The sequence below is a fragment of the Candoia aspera genome, chromosome 2 (genome assembly GCF_035149785.1).
Source record: "Candoia aspera isolate rCanAsp1 chromosome 2, rCanAsp1.hap2, whole genome shotgun sequence".
NCBI lineage: Eukaryota > Metazoa > Chordata > Lepidosauria > Squamata > Boidae > Candoia > Candoia aspera.
In genome coordinates, this window is record NC_086154.1 from 132,718,584 (window position 1) to 132,731,153 (window position 12,570).

The 12,570-nt window shown below is 43.5% G+C and overlaps 1 protein-coding gene across 3 annotated transcripts in view; it reads left to right on the forward strand.

Moving 5' to 3' along the window:
- Window positions 1-12,570, forward strand: part of TIMELESS (timeless circadian regulator) — a 57,308-nt gene that overhangs the window by 33,451 nt on the left and 11,287 nt on the right. For all 3 annotated transcript variants that reach the window (XM_063293658.1, XM_063293657.1, XM_063293659.1), the window contains exons 14-21: window positions 607-735; window positions 1,816-1,967; window positions 5,823-5,920; window positions 6,187-6,310; window positions 6,570-6,771; window positions 8,375-8,526; window positions 9,680-9,750; window positions 10,758-10,881. In XM_063293658.1, coding sequence (XP_063149728.1) covers window positions 607-735; window positions 1,816-1,967; window positions 5,823-5,920; window positions 6,187-6,310; window positions 6,570-6,771; window positions 8,375-8,526; window positions 9,680-9,750; window positions 10,758-10,881 — 1,052 coding nt within the window. The remainder of the gene's footprint in view (window positions 1-606; window positions 736-1,815; window positions 1,968-5,822; window positions 5,921-6,186; window positions 6,311-6,569; window positions 6,772-8,374; window positions 8,527-9,679; window positions 9,751-10,757; window positions 10,882-12,570) is intronic.

Below are 12,570 nucleotides of genomic sequence, written 5' to 3' on the forward strand. Positions count from 1 at the left end.
GTGGCTTTTCAGACTTGTCATTCTGAAGATCTCTAATAGCCTTAAGTTAGTAAATAGGCGATTTTCGAAAGTGATTAGAAAGTGAGGGTAGTGAACCCAGTGTCCCTTAAAAGGTTCCGCCACGGTTGTGAGCAGGATGGCTGTTCCCTTTTTCTCCTGGCACTCAAACTCAAGGGAGCCCACTGCCCTGTGGTCTCCTTGTGAGGAGCAACCGTCTGGAGCACATGTGGGTAATCTCCTGTCCTAGCCTTATGCAGAGAGGTTCCATAGAACCAGTCTACTCACCTGTTCTTTGTTCTTTGCCACAGTTGTCTCCCAATAATCAGAGCAGTCTTGACAATCCAAATCTGCAAAAAAAATTAGGAAAAAAAATTCCTTTATCCTCACCCATTGCCTATCAAGAAAGGAGAAGCCATGGAGCAAGACAAAAGTGGGACTTTCACAGTAGTGGCCCAAGCCTTCTGGGCATATGCCTTCTCAAAAAGCTATTCTCTTTCCCTTTCTCTACACAATCAAATGAAGAAAAATGCTTCTGGAAATGCTACGCTTGTATCAGTATTCTCTTTTCTCAAAGCATGACTCAAAACCTGACTTGTTTTGCTGCAGAGCAAGAAATACCGGAGGAAAAAGAACTCCAAAGCTCATTCTGCTGGCCCAGGTGTGCAGCCCCAGACTCCTGAAGAGCTGGAGGAGGTGTGGCTAAAGCTGGTGGAGCAAATCAATAAGTGCATCAAGGTAAGATGAATCTAGTTGGCAGGAGGTCATTCTACAGAGTGCAGAAGCCAGGATTTCTGGGTTCCATCTTGCTCACAATGAGAAGGGCAGCACCGAAGTCCTCTCCTCTTTGGCATGTTCTCTCATAAAACAAGAAAGGATCCAAGTTGCAGAACGTGCCAGCTGGACACTTCTTGAGGTGATTGGCAAAGGCTAGGCTTCCAAGGAAACGTCTTTTCTTCTTCTGCCTGGAGATGCCAGGGCTGGAACCTGTTGTCTTTTGCATGCAAAGCAAGTACTCTGCTGCTGAGCTATGGCCTTTCTCTAAAAGTCATACAAATTTTTGTATGAATTCTTCTGTAGGTGAGGTATAGAAAAAAAGTGCCCATTGTCACATATTTAATATTTTCCATCTTCAGTTGCACACAACCCTTACAAACAAAAGAAAAGCTCTCTTGGACAACTTCATAGCTGCTCACTCTTGCGGAAAATGTGTTACCTTGTTTCCAGATCAACCTCTGCAGCTGGAATATGAACACTGGATCAGTAGCACTTTTCTTCCTTCTCTCCTTTCTCTAAAGAGATGGGATTGTGGGTGGTGGCCTTACTCCTTTTGTTTACATAGTTGACTCTTAACAGCCTGCTGCTAGTTTACTTTCAGTGCCAGGTTTTCTTCCCATATTTTCCAGCTCCAAGCCCAGTTTGACCTTTTGAGACAATAAACTGATCTTTTAAAATGGTTCATCCTAATATTACAGGCTAGGACAGTTTCCCAAGACTTCATAAAAGTGGGCAGAATGCAGGCTAGAAAGAAGGGTGGTGCTTGGTGTTGCTTTTCCCAGACTTTTCAAGCCTTTCCCATCCTTTCAAGCCACACCTGTGGATGTCCATGCTCTTCCAACTTGTCCTTTTAAAACATTCCTTGATTAATTTACACCTCTGTAAAGCTTGCTTGGGATACCTGAAATGCATTGGTTGGGGGTGGCAAAATGCAGAATCTTTTGTTAGGATCTGTAACATTTCTTGCTGAAATTTCTTCCTTTTGCAGAAAAACCTGTATCTTGCTGTCACAGGCTTCCATCCAATATCTTTTCTTGCCAGGGTTTTGAGTCTCTTCCAGATCAAGTCATTCCTTTTGATGCTGCATCAGAAGTTCCACTAGAGGAGCAGCGAGCTGATGCCATGATACGGATCCAGGACAGCTTATTAACCGGCCAGGCGCCAGAAGCTCTCTCACTCTTGCGCTCAGCAAGGTAAGAGAGCAACTTCAAGGATGTATGTGTGTCTTTTTAGCTTGCAGGTGAAAATGTGCCGGTCTGTATGCATCTCTTTGTGTACCCCATAAAGTTTAGAGCAATATCTTATCCTGATTCAGCCAGGTTGTTGCTTTCCAGAAGCTGGAAATGGGACTAGGAGGAGAATGATTGGGTAGGAGACATTGCTCGTCAAAAACATAAGCAGATGTTCTGAATTCCTGCACTGAGGAGGCCTCATTGGTCTCAAATGATCCCTTCCAACTTTATGATTCTTCAAGAAGTTAACCAAGCTGTTTATTTAAAAAAATTAAGAATTATGTTAGCAGTCTTATTTAACAAACAAATCAAGACTTGGTGCTCATAGAGTCCCATCAAGGTGCATGATGTGTAAGGGAGAGGAGCCAGGTCCCTGCCTCAAGGAGCCAGCCAAATGATGCCCTCAATGCCTTGTCCCAGTTTCTGCAGGTTGTGTGGGTCTGGATGGGAGAAACTGACTGGCTTAATCCTACCCCAAGACTGAGTGGCTGTGGATATCAGCCCCGCCCCCCGGATCTGGGGATTTTCCATTGTTAGTCTTGAATGGGGTTACAGTTCCCCAATCAAGATTGGTACCCAGTCTGGGGTTTGTCTTGAACTCACAGCTCCTGCTTGAAGAGCAGGTAGTGGTTGTGGCAGGAAGGCTTTTGCACAGCTCCTTCTTGTGTACCAGTTGCACCCCTTCCTGGATTGGGAGGCCTTTCAGATGGTCAATCATGCTACAGTTCCCTCAAACGTGACTGCTGCAATTTACATGGGGCTGCCCTTGAACACTGTGTAGAGACCTCCGCTGGTCCAGAATGCAGCAGTGCGGACAGTGATGGGCATCCTCAGTATATCCATATGACATCATTGCTTGGTGAGCTGCACTGGTTGCCAGTGTTTTTAAGGCTGGTTATCACTTATAACTACATGGCATAGGGCCTGGTTATTTGAGGGACTGCCTGTCTTCCATGGTTTCTGCCTGACCAGTAAGAGCTGGCATAATTGGTGCACTCCAGGTCCCTTTGATTAAACAATATTGTTTGTCAACATTCAGGAAGCATGCCTTCTCTATAGTAACACCTGCCCTCAGGAATGAGGTGCCTCCCAAAGATCCATTTGGCTCCCACTCTGATGCTATTCTGTAAGATAAGACCTTGAAAACCTGGCTGTCTTCAAGGGGTTGGGGTAGGGTGAAGTGGTCCGTTGTTAGATTGGGGGGGGGCGGTTGTACATGTAATGTGTTGCCTGGACAGATAGTGTTTTTTGTATATTTTATATTGTATTTTGTGTATTGCTGTTTGTTATTCAGCTTATTGTGAGCTTCCCAGAGTTGCTTTGGAGTCAGGTGGTGTCTAAATCTAATGAAATAGCAAGGGTAAATTTATTTATGCTGGTACTTCTATGCCACTTCTGTCAGTTGAACCTAAGCAGCTTACAAGTGCATTAATACCTAAAAATATAATAATGGTGGGGGGAAATTAGTTCTCTTTTTCCTCCAAAAAGCTAAGAAAAGCTCATGTGTTTCACACAGTTCTCTTTATTAAGATGCAAGATATTCTCAGACACATTCAACTAGACAGGAAGATACAGATGTGAAAAACAATTGGTTTGAAACCATTTTATTTATTTTTATTATTTATATTTCAAATGTAGTCACTGCCCATCTCACTCAAAGAGCGACTCTGGAAAGTTTACAATGAAATTTTAAGAGCAAAACTACTGTTCCAAGTAACAGGAGTTTCACACTGCAAGCAAGGAGCAATGTGAAGTTTCACAAAGTTTTGTACTTCAAAGGGTTTGAAATGGAACTTTTGTGTGCCCTTGTGGGAAGATACATATTTACATATCTTATATATATATATACACACACACACACACACACACATATATATATATATGCAGATGTTTTCAAAAGAATAAAAACAGTACAGATTTTGAATTGAAGATAAAAAGAACAGGGAAAAGTAGTAAGTGAGTGAAAAAAAACAGAAAAGAAAAAGTTGTAAAGAAGCATTTTATAGGAAAGAAACAGCAGGTAAAGAGAAATGGTTAACCTGTCAAGAGTTGTAAGAACAAGACCATGGAAAATATAAGATGAAATCAAGACAGCAACTGACTGCAGAGGGATTTAGTTTTCAATGGTTTTCTTGTGCACAGTTAAGAGAAAGATTTAAGGTAGACAATAGGACACTAGGAATTGAGCAGCAGAAGACAGAAGTTGAAGTTGAATTATGTACAAATGATGAACATGTAATTGCTAAAATGCATAAACTTTTGAAATTTGAAACAAGAAGTAAAAGAGTATATGATAAAATGGGCTAAGAACTTTGGATATAACATATTGATGGAACAGTGGGAAAATTTGTGGTTGAAAGGATTGAAATTCACACTATAACTTAAAAGAGAATTTTTATAAAATGATGTACCATTGGTATATGACTCCAGAAAATTATCTTGGACTTGTAAAAAAGCCAGAAGATTTTGGATTCAAATACATATAATGATACAAAGTTTAAAGACTAATACTCAACTGAAACCAGAACTTTTGTTTTTGGGATTAATGGACATGCAATTAGAAAAGAGCCATGGAAGATTATTTTTATATATGATCACTGCTGTGAGACTACTATATGCACAAAAATGGAAAGCCTCTGAAGTACCTACAACAGAGGAATGGTTGGTGAAGATGATGGAACTAGCAGAGATGGCAAAATTAACTTTGCTTAGAGAAAGATCAACTACTACATTTATTAGTGACTGGAAATCCCTTATGGACTTTTTTGCTGAAAAAAAAAATGAACTTGTTATTTACAGATCTGATGATTAGAATGGGTAGATTATGGAAAGAAAAATTTATTTATTTTTCAAATTTCTATTACCACCCATCTCCCCTCAAAAAGGGGGACTCTGGGTGTTTTACAATAAAATCAAAAATTAAAAGCATATAAATTACAATATACCAACCAATAAATAAAGATAAAATAGATTTAAAATCCAAGAGGCGAAGATCTTAATCGTTGGGGAGAGATCTATGATACTAGCCACCCCCAAGAACTGGTACCCCTCCCACCCCAGGAGAGGTGGCAGAGCCAGGTCTTCCAAACCCTTCTGGAAGGTCGGGAGCGAAGGGGCCTGCCTCACCTCCAGGGGCAGAATGTTCCAGAGGGCGGGTGCCACTGCAGAGAAGGCCTGCCTCCTGGACCCTGCCAGGTGGAATTCCCTTACTGGCAGGGTTCGCAGCATGCCCTCTCTGCATGACTGGGTAGGACAGGTTGATGTTAAGGGGATGAGATGGTCCCTCAGGTAATCTGGCCCCATGCCATATAGGGCTTTAAAGGTCATAACCAGCACCTTGAATTGGACCCGGAAGCAAACTGGCACCCAGTGCAGCTTGCATAGCAGTGGTGTCACATGTGCCGATCTTGGGGCACCCATAACTGCCTGCGCGGCCGCATTCTGGGCTAGCTGAAGCTTCTGGATACTCTTCAAGGGTAGCCCCATGTAGAGTGCATTGCAGTAGTCTATATGATGTAAATTTAGAGACAGAGGGTAAAATATAAATATACTTCTGTTAAGAAGATCGGAAGCCACTTCTTTATAACATATTTGCGTTTCTCAATCATGACTATTTGTGATTTATACACCCCAAAATAAGTGATATTTTCTGGACTTTTACTATTGTTACAATAATACTTGCTAATGAGTGGCTAGATATTGGTGGCTCTGTGTTTAACCCTGCCTCTAGAGTCTGCAGTGCTTGATGCTGAGGAGGAGGGAAATCTCTATCACCTGCATCTAGCTAAGTTTTTTGCCCTTGTTCTGTTCCATAAGGGAGGTGTGGCCCGAAGGGGACGTGTTTGGATCATCCACTGTTGATCCGGTTGAAGAAACGGAGCTGCTGAAGCAGATCTTCTTTGCCAGCCTCCCTCGTGAGTACGCAGCTTCCTTGAGACTCAGGCTTCTTCTTACATCTGCCCTTCATGGATTCCTTCAACAGTTTAGGATACCCTGGTCTCTTTCTGGCTGGGCAGCCTGGGCTGTTTTCCCAATAGCAGCACACCAGTACAAATCCCCAGGCCAGCATTTCTCATATTGCTCACACATATATGCACAACCATGCTTTTCTCAGGCAGGATTTCTGTGTTTCTGAACTGGATTAATGATAGTTTTCTTTAAACTCCCTGCACATACTCAGGGCAGGCAGCAACTGACCCAGATGAATCTGAGGAGGCTGCTGAGGATGAGGAAGTTGCTGAGGAAGAGTTGGCATCTGCGCAGGTATCCGAAAAAGAGTTCAGCTTCCTAGACTATGTGAAGCGGTAAGTTCTTTCTCAGTCTATTTATCTTCTGCATGCAAGGAGTAGTTCAGATGACAGATATCACCTGTGCATTCTTATCCTACCCATGATATTACACTATTTTATAATAAGGACCAGAAACAGTAATAAATACATCTGAAACACTTAGGAAGCTGAATTTGTTACTCCCTTGGTGTTCTGAGTTCCAGCCTGTACGCGTAAACAATCTTACCCTGCTGTTTCCTTGAACATGTCTTCCTGTCTGTATCCTGCGGTGCAGGTTTGCTAGTGCTAACGTAGTCAAGGCCTATGTCCTGCTGTTCAGAAACTACCAACAGAACAGTCCCCACACTAACCACTGCGTGGTCAAGATGTTGCACCGCATTGCCTACGACCTCAAGATGGAGGCCTTACTCTTTCAGCTTTCTGCCTTCTGTCTTTTCAACCGCCTCCTCAGTGACCCTGCAGCTGGAGCTTATAAGGTGAGAGGCCTGTTGAGATTGAACAGGATGTGGTTGGTTAGGTTTGATTGGAGGTTATGATTGAAGTGTAAGTCTTTCATGGTACTAGGCATTATTAAGACCATCAGCTACAACAGAGGGAGGGAGCAGATGTTCATACATACTGCATGTCTTTTCTGCTGCAGTGCTTGCCCTCTGAAACACCCTACCCCCCAAGTTCAGATTGGCCCCTGCTGGCCTTGCATAAAGCACTGAAGACCTGGATATGTTCCAGGGCCTGGGGGTTGGGAAGTTAGATGGCCCATTGAGTGGTTTCTATTTATTCATCTTGTTGGATTCATCCTTGGTGACACTGTTGTTTTCTTTATTTCGCATATGTGTTTTTATTGTTTTAATGTGTTGTTAGCTGCCCAGAGTCACATTTGCAAGATAAGCAGCCATATAAATCAATTATATCTATAACATACATATAGGATTTTAGGTTGATTTACTGACTTCTGTATTTAAAATTGGTGGGTGTCTTTTTGATTACTGTCTTTTGAGCAATGTCAAATGCACCCATCTGCATAATACAAATTGGCTAGTGGGCGCTTTTTTTTAAACTGTCAAACATATTTCAGGACTTCAACTGCAGCTCAAAATGCAGGAATCATGCTATAATGGGGGTACTTGCATCTGTGAAGCTGCAGAACACCATCCTATGATTTAAATATATGCAGGGTGGCAGGACACAGAATCCTGCAGTCCTGATGAGCTTGTTCCAGTGGAGAAAGATAGGGCAAGATAAGATAGCCTTTCTTAGCTCTGTGGATGTATTGGGATGTCAGATTTCAGCATTCTTAACCAGTATTGAAACAGCTCTTTTGTAAAGTCTTGTTTGAATGTGGAAATCAGACAGCAAGACCTATGGAAAAGGTGTCTGCAAAAAAAAAATTGATCCACAAATCTCACACACACATACATATATGTATATCCCAAATTCAAAGACTCCCTTTCTGTGTTGACTTAATTTGGACATGCCTCCTACTTTCTCCCATCTGGTACAATATCTTTAAGCAGAACTAAACGTTACGCAGAATAGGGGTCAGCAGTCTGCTACACTGGGAAGGTGAGGGAACATTTCCTCTTCTTTAATTAAATATTTCCAAATATTGACTGTAGAAATACAGTTAGTCCTCGCTTACCAATGATAATTGGGACTGGAAACTCCATTACTAAGTGACACGGCCATAAGGCACGATGTCACGTGACCACGCTGACTTACGACAGCAATTCAAGCAGTCCCAGTTGCCGTTGTTAGGCGAATCCCGCACGGTCACAGCGTCCTGCAGTCATGTGATCGCCATTTGCAACCTCATTGACTTTGCTTGTCTGAAGTGGTGATCATGTGACCATGGGATGCTGCGATACAGTCACTGCAAGCCAGTTGCCAAGCACCTGAACCACAGTCACGTGGCTGCAGGGACTCTGTGATGACAACAACTACAAGGACCTGTCGTAAGTCCCCCCTCATTCAGCTTCATCGTAACTTTGAACAGTCACTGAACGAGTGGACGTTAAGCGAGGACTACCTGTACTGTAGAGCTTTTGGACTTACCACAAACAAAATGCCTGTAAATTTTAGGAGCTGGTGACCTTTGCCAAATACATTGTGGGCAAGTTTTTTGCATTGGCATCGACCAACAAAAAGGCCTACATGGAACTGTTGTTCTGGAAAAGCACAGCTGTGGTACGAGAAATGACTGAAGGCTACACAGTGTTGCAGGAGAATGAAAGGTGAGCACTGGAATTTGGGTTAACATCTAATTTCCAGGGGTGGGGTGCATTTTGAGAAATAGGTTGCACTGGATGCTGGACTACTTCCCCCATTGTGTTGTCTCCAGGTTAACAATTGAATAGCAGAGGGAAGTACCTCCAGCCATTTAAGCAGATGTTCTCAGACTATGGGAACCACGATTTAAGGGAGGCTGTGTGTTTTAGGGGGCTATCCAAAGTCCTGTCAAAACTTGCTCTTGTTCCAGCCATTGATTTGTCCAAGCAAAATAGAAAGGAAAACCAGGAGTTGCTATCTCATACCCAGGCTGCTAAAATTGAGGTGAGGAAAAAGGACAGCCACCCTAATTTTTCTGAGTAAGCAGGCTTCCGGGATATAAGGACATTTGTGTGAATGTGTGTCCCTTTGAGTCACTCTTGACTCCCGGCGACTGCCTAGACTAGTCTCTCCGGTTTTCTTGGCAAGATTTCAGAAGTGGTTTGCCCTTGCCTGCTTCATAGGGCTGAGAGAGAGGGACTGGCCCAAGGTCACCCAGCTGGCTTTGTGCCTAAGGCGGGACTAGAACTCCCGGTCTCCCAGGTTCTAGCCCAGTGCCTTAACCACTACGCCAAATTGGTTCTCATATATATGGACATCCACATATAAATATGAAGCCGCTTGGTGATGTCATCCATTGGCAAGTGATTAAGTATCATCAGTATGCTGATTATACTCAGCTATACATCATTTTCCCTGCCTGACCAAGAGATGTGTCTTGGTTCTTTCTCAGTATCTGGAAGTTGTGGTGGTCTGGATGGAGAAGAACAGGCTTTGACTTAACTTAATAATGGGTGCACCTCAATGTGCCCACGTAACACCACTATTCTGCAAGTTGTACTGGCTCCTGATAGGCTTCTGGGTGCAAATCAGGGTGCCAGTGATCGCTGATAAATCCCTATGTGGCAGAGGGCAGGTTAACTTCAGATCAGTGTGTAGGAAGCCATATCAAACAATCACTGAGTTATTTTTGTTTCACACCATCAGATCTACTCCTCATAGATCCTGAAATTCTACAAATGTTTTTCTTTCTACAAAATGTTCAACTTTTAGATAATATTTCGTGGGGAGATTTTCTCACTAGGATATTCCTTTCCTTCCCTGTTCTCATTCTCACAGAGCCTCCCAATGGACTGAAGAAGAGGAGGAGGAGCTACAGAAGCTCTACTACAAGTATAAAGAAGTGGAAGGTAGATACCAACTTGCAGGGAGGGGAGAGGTGGGGGACTGCAGCAGAGCAGGATGATAAGCCGTGCAAGATCAAAACTCACAATAAAGCATTCCGTTCTGTGGCCGATGGGAATATAACTGAGCTCTAGCGGGTGAGCTGAAGCTTTCGTAAGAAAAGTTTGGGGCCACCTGAGGAAGAATGGGCTCTGTTTGGTGGCTCACTGCACAACTATCTCCAGTGGGTTCCTGGCTCCTCTTTCTTTGAGCCCTGGTTTTGAAATGAAAGAAGAGAAGTTTCTGAGGGAAGAGATTTCCAGGTTCTTTCATCAGCTGTGCGATGAAATCGTTCAGCTGATGTCCTGGGCTGCCGCTCTTCAGCTGATAGGTTCTCAGGTTCCAACCTGATCTAGAGCCTGGCAGCGCTGGGTGGAGATGAGCTCTGCTACTATGGGTGGTTAATAGTTGAGCCTTGGGTGCCCGGTGGGTTTGTTTTGAATCTTGTTAGCCACCCAGAGTCACTTGTATGAGATGGGAGGCTGTATAAATTATCTAAATAAATAAATAAAGACCCCCCTCTTTTTTTTTCATAGTTGCATAGAAGGCAGTATTAGCATGGTACTTTTATCGTGGCATGACAACTGCACTGTCAGAGTATGCTCTGTTTATGCAGCTCTTATGAGCAAAGGCTTCCTGCCTCTTTCACATTTTGTTCCCCTAAAGAAAATAAGGGAAATGGTGTATGTGCGTATTTAGAAATGGGAGCTGGAGTTTTGAAACTGGTGCTATATTGCAGAAAAATTAAAGGCTACTAGTCAAGAAGAACGACTGCAGTGAAGGAATGCCACTTAGGCAGGGAAAATGACCCTTTTAAGTGCCACAAATGGCTATCAGAGCCATAGGTAGGCACGTGTGTGTATAATGCCCAGCCCAGCTCTTAAGTGGAGACCTTTTGCTTCTCTCCACCATCTTTACCCAAAGCTGATGCATCAGGACTTCTGTTCCTCTCAACCTTGTTTTCCAACGCCAGGTCAAGATGTGCTTGACAACATTCTGTCAGAGCTCAGCACTCATCACCGGACGCGAAAGCAGGTGGCCAGGAAACTGGTGCGCTTGGGGTTGGTGAGCAGTATGCAAGACTTCCCACAGGAGCGGTAGGTCATAAGATTTCTCATAAATTCAGGATCTTCATAAACAGATTTTTTAAAAAAGCAAATGATGATTGGAATGAATTGATTTTGATGCATACAGATGTTACCAGAAAAGGCTCAGATTCCTTGAGATGAGCTACTGCACTCTCTGCCCATAGCTCTTTCTTTCTGATAACTCCAGTCATGTTTCCCTGAATCCTTCTACCCTTAGTCTCTTTCTTGTTTAAGCAAAAATGTGTTGCTTATGCTACTTCCATCACAGTTGCCAACACCTTTTAGTAAGTGGATACCTTTTCTGTGGCTAGGAGCTGCAGTACCAGAAGAGGTATGGTGGGAAAGGCGGTTAGAGGATGAAATGGGTGTCTGCTTCTTCACCTCTTAACATCTTGTAAAAGGAGGAAAAAATTACATCCTGAAAAAGCAACCCCCACATTCTGGCCCCCATGTACTCCAGGGCTAATTTGGGGGTGCAGAAGGAGTCCTGGCTGGCTGCCTGAATGTTGCTGATCTCTGCAGTACAGCAAGTATTTAGGTGCAAGTGGAACTCTGAACCTGAAATGTTCTTGAAACTACCTTGCAAATTTCTTTTCAAGATCGTCTGATCCTGGTACATAAAGACAGTTTGCTTGGATAACAGAATCTGAACGTTCTTGGGAAATACCTCTCAGGAACAGCCCTTAGGAACTGTATTGATTTTGTTTCTGTGTTTAGCTAAAGCACTTGGCATTGGAGCTGCAGACTTAAAGCATACTCCAAACCAAGTTTCATTCAGGGCTTGACTCCTGAGTAAGTACATAGAATAGGGATAAGCATCCTAAGGCTTGTGGGTTACTTGCAGGCTTCAAAGACAATAAAGAGGTGCAATTTCCTGTCGTGGTGGGAGATGTGCTCAAGCCTGGGGCCTGATGGAGCCCGTTTCCTGGTTATGCTGAGGGCTTTTTATGATTCTCTGACTACTCTGTGTTTTATTTCTCATTTTATTTTGTATCTGTATATATTTTTATTTATTTTTATGTTGTGAGCCACCCAGAGTCACGTACTTGAGATGGGTGGCTATAAAATTTATTTAAGAAATAAATAAAACAAGGATGTGTAAGTTGTAGGCTACAGGTAGTCCTCGGTTAACAACGGTAATTGGGACTGGAATTTCCATTGCTAAGCAATGCGGTCGTAAAGTGCAATGTCATGTGACTGCATCACTTAGCAATGGCAATCTTGGTACTCCCCGTTGCCATTGTTAAGTGAGGATTGCAGGTTGTTAAATGAGCCCCAGGTGGCTCGCAGGCAGGTAAAGCATGGTAGGGCCAGGGTGGCTGCTGCCGGGGGCGGAGGGTGCAAGTGACTTATCAGGGCAATTTGCGACCTCCTCTGCCAGCTTTCCCATTGTCTTTGCTTGTGGGAAGCTGGCAGGGAAGGTTGCAAATGGTGATCCTGTGACCGCGGGACGCTGCAACCGTCACAAATGCGAGCCAGCTGCCAAGGGCCCGGATTGGGATCATGTGACTGCAGGGGTGCTGGGACGGCTGGAACTTTGAGGATCAGTTGTAAGTACCACTCGTTCCGCACCGTTACTTGGAATGGTTGCTGAATGAGTGGTCATTAAGCAAGGACCACCAATAGTTTTGACCCACTTAGAAAACAAAACAAGCCATAATACCCCTCCGCGTTTCACCTTATCCCTAGAAACCCTAG